The sequence below is a fragment of the Haplochromis burtoni genome, unplaced genomic scaffold (assembly GCF_018398535.1).
Source record: "Haplochromis burtoni strain Fernald_Lab_line unplaced genomic scaffold, NCSU_Asbu1 Contig_41, whole genome shotgun sequence".
NCBI classification, from domain to species: Eukaryota; Metazoa; Chordata; class Actinopteri; order Cichliformes; family Cichlidae; genus Haplochromis; species Haplochromis burtoni.
In genome coordinates, this window is record NW_024582402.1 from 56,262 (window position 1) to 68,685 (window position 12,424).

At 40.9% G+C, this 12,424-nt stretch overlaps 1 protein-coding gene across 1 annotated transcript in view; it reads right to left on the reverse strand.

Moving 5' to 3' along the window:
- zgc:154006 overlaps positions 1-12,287 on the reverse strand; it is a 20,058-nt gene extending 7,771 nt beyond the window's left edge. Inside the window, exons 1-9 of the mRNA XM_042219965.1 lie at positions 12,209-12,287; positions 9,897-10,068; positions 7,152-8,319; positions 5,091-5,278; positions 4,835-5,006; positions 4,712-4,762; positions 4,297-4,409; positions 927-1,476; positions 108-311 (exon numbers count right to left, since the gene is read on the reverse strand). Of these exons, the coding sequence (XP_042075899.1) occupies positions 108-311; positions 927-1,476; positions 4,297-4,409; positions 4,712-4,762; positions 4,835-5,006; positions 5,091-5,278; positions 7,152-8,319; positions 9,897-10,068; positions 12,209-12,287 (2,697 nt within the window). The remainder of the gene's footprint in view (positions 1-107; positions 312-926; positions 1,477-4,296; positions 4,410-4,711; positions 4,763-4,834; positions 5,007-5,090; positions 5,279-7,151; positions 8,320-9,896; positions 10,069-12,208) is intronic.
- Between the last annotated feature and the right edge of the window lie 137 nt (positions 12,288-12,424).

Consider the following 12,424-nt stretch of genomic DNA (forward strand, 5'->3'; position numbering starts at 1 on the left):
ATAGATAGATAGATAGATAGATAGATAGATAGATAGATAGATAGATAGATAGATAGATAGATAGATAGATAGATAGATAGATAGATAGATAGATACTTTCTGCTAACCTCCTCGGGGTCCATGTAGCAGTAGTGTTGCAGGTATTGATTGAACAGAGGAAACCCCCCAGGAAAACCGGCCCCCACGCTGCCACTGAGGCTAGGGCTGCCCTGGATGTTCTGACACATCATGAGCATGGGGTTGTACAGCATGCTCTGCGAGCTCTGAGACATCGGGTTCACACCAATAACAAAGATGATGTCAATGATGCCCTAGACGACAAACCGAAAGCAAATTTAATCATAATAAATAAGTGATTTGCCAATGCCACAGATTAAAAACACAGAAGTCTCATGTAGTTTCTACTTACACTAAAAAGTTGGCTCAAGCATTTAATTTAGCATCATTTCTGAACACAAAAGGCTGCAATTCAGTTTCAGGTCAAAACTGACTGATCAGAAGAGGATCCCACTGATCAGCCCACAGAGAACACAGAACCACTGTACTGTGTTCCCCCTCTGAGTGGGGTCCTTCTGCATGGAGTCAGCATGTTATCCTGTATCTGTGTGGGTTCTCTTTGGCTACTCTGGCTTCTTCCTACTATTCAAAGATATGCAACATGTTAGGTTAGTTGGTGATTTTAATCTAGCCGAAGGTATGCAAGTCAATTAAATGGTTGTCTGTTTCTCATATGCTGTCCCTGCGATAGACTGGTGACCTGTCCAGGGTGTATCCTGTTAGGACAACTGCTTTTGACAAGCAGAAGAAGAATGAATGGATGGATGGATGAATGGATGGGTGATGAGTGCTGATCGAAGGGATTTGATGAAAATGAACAACTGAATATATTTGTGACTTGCTTTGTTTGTTGGGTGAGACAGACTCACCTGAAGGACAGCTAAGATGATATCACAGATGAACACAGTGAGGTAAAACCTGCATGTCCGTATGCTCCGTGACCGTGAGAAACTCGCCACCAAGAACCCCAGTGACACCAGGAAGTTGATGGCGTCCATGGAAATCATCGCTGCCTTGGCAGACTGAGGCGTCATGTAGGAGCCGCCATAGCCATAGCTACCTCCATAATATCCTGACCCCAACCCTCCAACACTTCCAGCATCAACAACACCATATCCCCCATACCCAAATCTGTTCATGTCCCACACCAAAGTTGACGCTACTAAGGCGAAGATGAGGAAACACATGAGCACTGTGGCTCCTTGGAAGGTCTTGACAAAACCAGGAGGTGAGAACCAGCGGTAGAAGTGTTGAGGCTTCCCCTCCATGTAGTAAGACTCTGGTGGGACATTGTAGGTATAGGGGACATTCTGGCTTCGAGGGGATTGGACACTCCTTGGGGGATACAAGCTGTGGGAGGTAGTGCTGTAGGGTGGGCTGTACACAGGGGGGCTATCATAGTACCGAGGCTCATACATGGTTTAGTGGATAATGCTCCAATTTCACCTGGAAGAGGGGTGAAAATGAGACAGAATTAATGCAAGGGTAAATGACTTGAGCCTATATAGATATCAGCACTATAACATAATGCATTTAATAGCAGATTTTATTACGCTAAGTATTTTAATTCAATTTTTTATAGTGTAAATTCTTCAGTGGGATGTTTTAATGAGCAAAATGACTTTCAAAATCTAAAAGATGAATTCACTTCCAACGCATTTTCCCCTTCCCTTTAAGCCCTAATTAAGTGTAGCTACGTTTTAGTTATAAGCACCTTTTTCAGCTCACCAGCATGCAGCACTCTCACCTCAGCCCGTCCCTGAACCCTTTCTAGTGTAGCTGACCCACACTTCATCACTCCAATGAGCTCAAACCCAGCACGCTTCAATTATTCAGACACACAGCAGATAAGAGGTGAGCAGCCATGCGTGGTGTTTTCAGCAGTGGAGAGCCACAGACATAGCCCCTGTTCTGCATGTTACCTGTGCGCACCTGCTGATTGTCAGCACCACTTAGGGAGGGGTGAAGATACAACTTAAACCCCCCAAATTTAACTTTTTCTGTTTGATTTAAACCCGTGAAATAACAAACTCATGTACTCCTCTGTTACTGCAACTGTGTGCGAATTGTGCATAACTGAACATCTCTACATTAAAAGAGGCTCATTCCACTTCAGCCCAGAAAAAAACACTTCTGTCTACTGTCATAACGTGTTTAAAATACTTGGTCGTAAAATATTTTAAACTCATTTGTTAATGCTCGGAGGTTTTCTTTTAATCAATCAGCATCATCAGCGAGGTTAGACGGTAATTAAAAAAAAATTCTCTTTAAATGTAAAAAACTTCAGAGAGGAATCAACAAGGACATATGAGTTACGCAACTTACCCAAGCGCCGTGAAAAACTCATAAACTTTACACCGATCCAGGTTCAGCTGCTTAAACCGCGTCGTTCATGACTCCTGGCCACCACCACACCGTCCGCTTTATATCCCATCAACGATCGTTAACTTCGCCTTTATTTTACTGGATGGATAGTTTCTCCTAACAAAACAATGAAAGTTTCGAAAGCTTCACCCACACTCTCCGGAGCTACCGAGCGTCTCAGCAGGGGCACCGTTCACCCGCTAACGACCTGCTTCACCCACGTGCTCGTGACAGTTTATACCCAGGCTCCTGCTACATTCAAATTGCAGTTTACAACCTCCAACCTAAGTATAACCTACTGATATTCAGCCCAGTCCACGCATTAGACCGAAACCTTTTTGACAAATCTTTTGATAAATTCTAATATAATTGTAAAAGTACAATTCATGTGATCTATGATTCATACTTTATACAATGCAGAGTGATACTTAGCTACAAAATCATAACAATAAGTGCATAACTGCTTTTGCCAGACAGGCTGGTCTAAGTATTTCAGACCTTCAAAACCTTGAAGGTGATTGGTTACAGCAGCAGAAGACCACACCGGGTGCCATTGCTGTCAGCTAAAAACAGGAAACTGATGCTATAATTCACACAAGCTCACCAATACTGAACAAAAGAAGACTGGAAAAACACTGCCTGGGTTGATGAGTCTTGATTTACTACCTTACTGCCTACCTGAGTATTGTTGCTGACCATCTCCATCCGTTTATGACCACAGTGTACCCATCTTCTGATGGCTGCTTCCAGCAGCATAACACAAAACTCAAATCATCTCAAACCAATTTCTTGAACATAGCATTAAGTTGGCTGTACTCAAATGGCCTCTACAGTCACCAGATCTCAATCCAGCAGAGCAGCTTTGGGATGTGTAGAGTAACATCACAGATGTGCAGCTTCCAAATCTGCAGCAAATATGTGATGGTGATGTCAATATGGACCAAAATGTCAGAGGAATGTTTCAAGCACCTTGTTGAATCTATGCTAATTAACTATTAAGGCAGGCCTTAAGTCCAAAGTAGTTGAGTCTGGTACAACTAATAACTTGTGTAACTAATAACATGGCCAGTGACTATAAATCTGTTCTAATGGGTGTATATGACAAGAGAAAGGATCAACAGGTTTGGTTTGTTGTTGTTCTTCTTCTTGTTGTCTTAATAGAAATACCACAGCTGCTGATTTCATAGATAATATCTCTACATTGTGTATTCTATGAGTGCCTGTGGCAGAGTCTACTGAGAACAAGAATGATATTTCTGAGCCGAGTTACTTTACAATACAATTTGGAGAAATTATGCTGCATTTTCCTATTTAACATTTTAAATCAGAGAAACTATGAAATCTCCAAAATATATTAAAATCATTAGATTAAAAATTATTGCCAGTTTCCAAGTTCTGTTAACTTGGCACCTGCAGTTTTTTAACTGAGAACTTGCTTTCGCTGTGATGCCCAAAGAAGAAAAGTGAAAAGTAAAGAAATAACAGCATAAAATTAATATAGTTGTAAAAAAATATTACAGAAAGATATATAACAATCCTTTAACTTTATTTTATTTCTACATCAAGCATGTGAACGTTGCTCGGCCTTCACAGAAATGACAAGAAAGTGTTTAGAAACACAAGACCGTCAAGTCAAAGCTCTACAGAAGAAGCATCTCTTATAATGTTGTAGCCCAAGGAATATAATCATGTCACAAACCAGAATTTGTGTAAACATTGATCTAATTGTACATGAAAATACAATGATGCGCAACAATCAGACTTTTCCAGAAGGAAGAATGTTGTCTGTCACACAAAGAAGCAGACATTTTAAAAAGCGTTTTTATTTCATCAGTTCATCAGTTGCTGTGGACACTTGTTTCTGATCTTCTTCATGTCTGACCATCTGCCATGGTCTCCTGGTCATAATCCCGGATTCTGTTTTTAATGTGGCTCAATTTGGCTTTCAAGTAGTCACAGCGTTCCTTTTTCTCTAGGAAAGTAGGGTCCTGCGAAACATGCACACAACAGTCTGCTGATTAATGCCTGAAAACTCTATTTCCAACCTTTCTTACTGATTCATTCTGTAATTGATCTGTGTTAAACATGATTTTTCAGAATTATTTGCATCAGTAGACAATTACCGAATAAAAGCTACTATTACCTGGGCAGAACACAGAACTCTAATACCTCTATGGTTACATTTGAAAATTGCTACGATTGATTTCAGAGTGAGCAGCTGTAGAAATCGCGGTTTATACTGTCATTAAAAAACAGAAAAAAAGGTAAAAAAAAATAAATTGTCACTTACATTCCTTTTCTGGTGATACTTCTTTACAATACTTAGAATCCTGCGTTGGTCCTATATGAATAACAAAGTAATTAATTCCCATATAAAAAAGGAAAACCGATGGGAGGTCGGTATGAATCTCACCTCTTTGCTACTTGTCTCTCGGGGGAGTCGCTCCATCATGAGATCCAGCTCTCTGAACTTACTCAGAGTAGCACTGATGTCTCTGTGAAGGTCTTTGTATTCCTGATACTGATCATTGAAAACTGCTTTGTACTTTTCCCTTTCCTCCACACAGCTGATCTCTGGATACTTGCTACAGAAAGGAGACACACAGTAAAACTGATTCTCTGTATGTTTCGAACTAATGGTGTGATTCAACATATAAATGTTAACTTACATGATGTAGTCTGCAATGATGTGCACTTTGGGGTTCAGATTGACTGGATTCTTTTGGACGTCATGTAGAAGATTATCCCGATTGTTATAATCTTTACTCAGCGCTTTGTCAGCTTCATCATCCCTGAATGATATGCGTTTTGTTGTTACCGGTTTGAGTGGGATGGACTGTTGAAACTCCTCCTGAGGCTGAAGGTAAAAGAAAAACATTTAGCAAATGCAAAACAACTGAACAAGATGTTCACAACACTATACTGGCATGTGCCATCATTACATGAAGGCTTTTATTTTGAAAAATACAGCTGCATTTCTTTAATGGAACTATTATGTTCACATCTGGCTTCTCATCCTTTCTTATTTTACATTACTATACATATTATCCCAACACGCCATTACAGAAAACTATAGAGACATGTTTACTGCACAGGTTATGTGGCGATCTGCACTCACAGTAATATGGTTGTTTTGTTAGCCTACAGTGGCCCAGATGTTGTTGTCAACAGCTGGAAAGGCCATACATTGAAAACTAATTTGCTTCATTCTTGTTTTATGCTTCAAATATTTGCTGTGGGTTATTCATGGGATATATTTTGCTAAACCTCCAATCATCTGTGTATCTGATATTTCTATTTAGCTCTATCAAACCTGCAACGTCACAGACCAGGCAGCCCTCTTAAACCTGTTTATTTGCCAGTGGGGAAATGATACGGTCATGGGAGCAGTGCTGATGTTATTTTATCATTATCAGTATTGTTACTGGAACAAAGTAGCTGTCACGATCCTGGGTCTTTTGACCCAGCGTTTTGAGTTTTAGTTTATTTTAATGTTTATAGTGTATGTTTAAAGTTCATTAGGTTGGCGAAGTTCATTTGTTTATTAGATTCCCTTTGTGTTTTGTACCCTTGTATTTAAGTTTCCCTCTCCCTTCATGTGTTTCATGCTGCGTGTTTTTTGTTGTCAAGTTTGTATTGTCATGTCTTCGTCTCATGTTTCCTGTTTTATGTTGAAGGTCTGTGTCCTATGTCAGTATAGTCAGCTTTGCTTCCTGGTTATGTCAGATTAGTGTCAGCTGTTTCCCCATGTGTTTCCACTTCCCCTAATCACCCTTGTGTCTGTTTAGTTTGTGTGTTCTGTTCATTCATTTCAGGTCGTCTGTTGTTCCACATCATGTTTCCGGGATTTTTCCATGTTCTTTTGTTTTTGTTCAGCAGTTAATTTTCCCAGTTTAGTTCTAGTTAGGTTTTTTTTTTCCTGTGTGCCTCTGCCTTTTGTTTTTGTACTTTTTTTTTTTTTTTTTTAAATTAGCCATATTAAACGACTTGCTTTTTGTTAATATTCAAGTTTTGTTCCCTGTTCCTTGGAGTGTGCGTTTTGGGTCCTTTTTGTCAGTCCACATCGTCTGCCTCTGCCAGACTGTGACAGTAGTTGCCCTTGTGTCAAAGATGCAGGTGATAGCTACATTTGCAGGTGCAACTCTGTTCTTTAAAATTCACCCTCACTTCAAGAACTTGTCTGTTGGTGGAATTAGCTGCAGACAAATTGACAATAAAGTTACATACAGTATGTTTGCTGTTATTCATAACATCCCTGACTGTTGAACTAATACATATCTATCAATCCAGCCACCCTCTATGGATTATTCAATGTAGGGTCATGGGGGGCCTGGAGCCGATCCTAGCTGTCATGAGGTAAGAGGCAGCGTACATCTTAGACAGGATGCCAAATTGTCACAGGGGTAACACAGAGAGGCAGACAACCTCTGCCTAATAAATAACATTTAAAACCCCAAATAATGACAAAAGTAGAAAAGTCATGCCCAAACTCCATCTGCCACACAAGAAATGAGCTAAATATTAACCAACTTTAACAGAAAAAACTGTAATAATGAGCAATTTAAAGGTGGGTTTCCACTATATTAGCCTTTCACAGAGAATTCAACTGTACTGTATTCACGAGGATACCTTCATATATGCAGCTTTGAAATGTATTTCAGTCAGTCTTCAGATTTAGAAGACCTGACCTTGTATTTCATATTTGTTTACAGAGGAGTAAAAATCTGTACCTGGTTCTCAAAATACTGCCTCTCTCTACGTGCAGCTTCATGCCTCCACATCTTCAGACATACCAGGAAGCTTCCTAGATACAGGGCCATGTTGATGAAGATGAAAGCTGTTCCTGCCATCTGGCCACCATCAACCCGACACAGATTCGCGACGATGGGGTTAATACCTATTGTTGTGTAGCATAGCCCCCCGCGATTCAAGTCGTTCAGGTAAACTATCCCTGCTGCCATGTAGAACAGGAAAAGAGCCACGTTGATGAAGGCCTCTGTCAGGGGCCACCACGAGGAGTCGAGAAGTATAGTGCGATAGTACATTGTCATTCCCACCACCAGGAGACACAGAGTAAGGATCCATGAGATTCCAGCTACAGCTAGAATGAAAGGAGTCATAGGACCTCTGTAGCTGTACCCAGACAGACCCATCCCATTGTTGTATACACCGTTATAGAGTCCGTAGCTGTTGGACCATTCACTGTCTTTCTGAATGTAAGCAATGACACACGCAAAAACCATTCCTCCAAATAGGAGCTGAAGTCCAGCTAGAAGCCTGAGCAATCCCGGCCATGATTTCAAATAAGAGTACTTCTGCTTGTAGACCTCCACCTTCTCAGCGTAATACTCTGCAGGGTGGATGCTGGACAGTAGTGACTCCTCTACTGGGACGTGACCAAAGAGACCGTCAGTGGGACTCTCTCTTATCAAAGGCTTATGTGAGTTGTGATTGGAGCTTCCCAGAGATTCATTCCAGTTCCGACGCTCCACCAAGGGACTTACAGGGGGGCTCACTCTGGTCCCATTGGGTAGGATCTGGATACCAGTTGTGCTGGCTTCAGAGTCGCTTTCTTTTGTCCATTTTTTGCCCCATGACTGAGGGATGAGGGATTTCAATCTGTCTTTCAGGCTTCCTTTTTTTTCCTTCTCTTGCTCAGCATAAGGTGGAGAACTGGATGTGCGACCTGTGGAGGTCGCATCATCCTCACCATCATCGGTGATATTATCCGGTGTGGGTGTGTGAGTAACCCATACAGCAACTGGTGGATCTTTAATGGTGGAGGACCCGACCACACCCTCCTGGTCTTGTTTCTTGAATGATTTCATGCTGTGGGCTGATTTTGGGAATTCATTGGAAAAAATCGCAGAATCTTTACCACGGCAAGACAAAGAGAAGCTGTGGGAAAGAGAAAGAATAGTAGCATTCTACAAATAACATTCAAACATCTGTATATCAGTTTATTAGGGTAAAAATGAAGCTATATATGTGTATACATACACATATATCTATACACATATATGTGTATGTATATATCTATCTATAGATAGATATATAATCATTTGTGGGTTTCTACTACTGAATTAAAATTTACAGGATATAGTTAAAAATAAAAACCTTCCCGATAAACACAAATGTCAGATTCTTATACAGTGAGGTATCTTGTGCATAGACCTCCTCAACCAGTTGCAAATATATGGTGACACAATATCTCTATATTGAATTGAAAATGAAGGAAAGCCTCGATTCAAGATTTCTAAAAGACAGTTGTGTTAGTGGAAAGCCATTAGTCACACCATGTCAAACAGCATGACACATACACCACCAACTGCTGGAATACAGCAACTCCAAAAAAGACCCCAACATGACTCCAGTGCTGCTTGGGCTTTGCTAATTACAGAGGACTTGTGTGAGTTGTGACTCACACAATGCCGCGGCTCCGTGTACTTCACTACTGTCGTGATACTATCGCTGAATTTTAAAAAACGGGACACCTGATTCTACATTTGTTTTTCAAATGTCAAATCCAACAGCTTACCTTGACCCCAACTCTCTGGTAACGTAGAGATGGCACTATCTCATGGGATTTTTGAGCCGCAACTGTCCAGCAGGCCCACACAGTTCACTCTCTTCAATCTCTCGGGTGACTCACTCCTGGTTTAGCACACACAGGGAGATTGGCTAATGTGTGTGGACAAAAGAGGTGGTACTAAAAGCTTAAACATTAAACCTGAACCGCCCCTGCGCTGGTGCTGACTGGCACTGCTAGGTTAATCTGTGGGAGAGAGAGTGGCTGAAACTGTTGACATTCATGGAGTGCATGATGTTGGCGCTTTGCTGATAAAAATAGGTTAAAAGAGTGAGGGAAAAAAGTGCACAATCTAGTAATTAATACTGGATCAGGGACTCCTGGGTACACACAAAAGTTCATCACGTCAGCAGTTCTTAAAGCATTACGCATATCACTTAAGACTATCAGCAACAGGAGTTTGTCCATGAGATTTCACTTTTCTTTTTAGAGTTGAGAAAGTGTTTGATAAGAGACCCATATTATCAATTACATCTCGTATCTTGCTTTGGTATAATACTGCTTTATCATCCCATCATTTATGAATTATTCATTCTCATCTCAGCTGTGACTTTGTGTTAGACTGGGAGCTGGGTATTTGGCACTAGAGGGCAGCAGGCTCCCATGCTTCTCCTGCTCTGAGTTTGGTTTGTCTCTTTATCCCATTTAATGTGGCTATCTTTCCCAGTTACCTTTTCAGTGTTGCACTGAGTGTATTCAGACGTGGCCCTGTGAATAATGGCTACAATCTGCGTTTTAAGATTAGTCATGTCCTCTGAGCTAAATTCATAAAATACATTTAGTTGTAGATGAAACTGCAGGCTTTGATGATGACGTCTCTAAAGTGTTACTGGAACACTTCCCATAAGCGATGACATTGTGATACATGTCTTTTTATGTATCATTTAACCCTCCACAGCTGATTCCAGGAATCATTCCTGCTGTATAGCGTGGCATCACTCGGTGCCAGCGATTGTTCCAAAACAGATTTTCATGTAGAGAAAGCTCGGGGCAAGGACATCTGTAGTCCACCGCCCCTCCCCACCTACAGAAAACACGCACGCACACACAAAGCAGTACTCATATCCTATACAGTACAATGATCTTATAATTTGAACAACTCTATCAAGTGCATAGGGAGTTGGTGGACCTCCGGTAGCCCTGGGCGTTGGGCTAAACCTCATTTGGGATTACCATAGTTGTCCACTGCTGCAACACAGGCACCTACTCAACTGCATATAATATGGAGGACAATGCAAAAGCATGTTTAAATATATTATTATATGAGGTAATACTGCTAGCTTAGTACAGTGCCTCTCGGTTTGGAAACTGAAAAAGGTACATGCCTCACACTCAGGCAGAATTTTACTGATCTAAATATAAACATAATGGCATCACCATCATCAAATGGTACAAAATTGAATATTTTTCAATTTCCACTTTATGATTTTTTTAAACTAAGTGCTTAATTCTATGACAACCTAAATACCTGCTTGGTCTTTGCTGTCAAGAGAGCAGGTAGCAAAGGTTTAATGAGTCAGCTGTTTGATATGAATAACCTGTCATTACCGGCCACACCATTACCACTGGCTTTGCTGATTATTTACTGATGTAAATAATGGGCAATAGAGTGAAGAGTGAGTCCTTGTGAGGTGTGATGTAGTCTCAGTGTGTCAGCTTAGATTGGAAATAACAGTGTCGATCATCATGGTTTTATCATAAACAACATTTATTGTGCCCATCTCGGTTGTGGGCCAGTACCCCATCATATATATGTATATATATATATACATATACATATATGAATAACTGTATTTATCCACTGATGGAGCTAGCCCCACAATTTGAGAGCCACTTATGTACTAAATGAGCAAAAATTTACAGATGAGGCATCAATGAATCATGTTAGCTGACTCTGTGTTAAGTTGATAGGGAAACTAGGCCTACACAGAAACAAGAAGAATACTGTATGTGTACCAATCTGAGTTTTTAGCCTTGGCTGAAATGATCCTTTCAAGTGGAAAACATCCAGCTAGCCAAGCATGTGTGAGTGTGAACATACACATATGCAATATATAGTGCATGTACACTTTCACAGTTGAAGTCCTAGCATATGGTTTGAGAGTTTTGAAAAGAGCTGCCGCCTTCTTTCACTGCTAAATGAAGCAGAGAAGCAATGGCAGCTTCCAGCAAGCAGCCTCATTTGCAGCCGTTCATTCTGTTCGGATCTCAGCAGATGAAGAGATACAGATAGAGCTAAAAAGACAGAAAGAGAAATGATGGATGCTGAAATAAGTGACACTCAAAAAAACATTTGGTGGAATGAAAAGGCCCTTCACACCCACTCTCCACCACTACACCAAAACCAAAATCAATACCCTCTCTGATTTCCCCAAGTGTATGCCAAACCACATTAGTTGAAAGCTATATGCAGGGCATTAAGCATAATGCAGCTCCTAGCTGCTCGTTCCTGAGAAAAGTCAGCCTTGTAATAAATTTAATAACTTAATAAAAACACTTCCCCATGTCTTCTGCAAGTTTTCCCCATAGGATCTTTTCAAACTATGCTCTTCAGGATCCTATATGCGGATTCTTCTTCCCCCTGTAATTCCAGACTCCAAGGGTGATCTTCAGTCCTCTGCAACATGACTCCATCTCCTATTTCCTCACTGTTTGGCTGAGCTTCAGTACCCTCTAGGGGAGATTGTTGGTAATTTAATGCCACTATTCTTGCTTTTCACACTTCAGCACAAGGATAAGCTGAGTGAATTAAATGTGTTTATTAAGACAGATTGTTAGAGAAGGAAAGGATGGCCATGCGGCATAATTTGTGTGCACCTTTCACAATTTCTGCCTCTCTTTCCTACTTTGGTTTCCACCGTAAAGCGAGATTTAGTTCTATGAGAGCGCATTCAATGTCACATATGATTGTTATCACTTTAGAGGATAAAAACAATATTTTAATTACTTTGTACTAATTGGATTGTTGAGGAGCTGTTCCCTGTGTTTCCACGGTTGCATGTCTTTGGGGTTGTGTAGCAACAACAACAGGGTGACTGACTCTGCCACTTTTGCGGGATATCGGTCTGCTGCCAAGTCCCTGCAGATTTTACTGTAATTAACCAGCCAGAGCCTTGTTTGTGCATGTGGACATGAATAGTAGCTTGTTATTTGAACATTAATGGCTGTGTACGAGTGTGTGTGTTGTGCACAGCTCACAGTTCACCTTGGAACAGCGCCCCAGCAGCTGCGTGTCCTCTGGAGTGCTGTTTATATCAATACTTCCTCCTGTAATCATGTTTTAGGACGGCCCATGCCTCAGTTTCACAGGACGAAACGTGTGATGTTTGCGTCTGTCAACACATTTGCCAACCCACCTTTCAAGTCTCACATTTGACTTTGGGCTTCTGCCATTTTCCTTCCCTCTTGGCATGG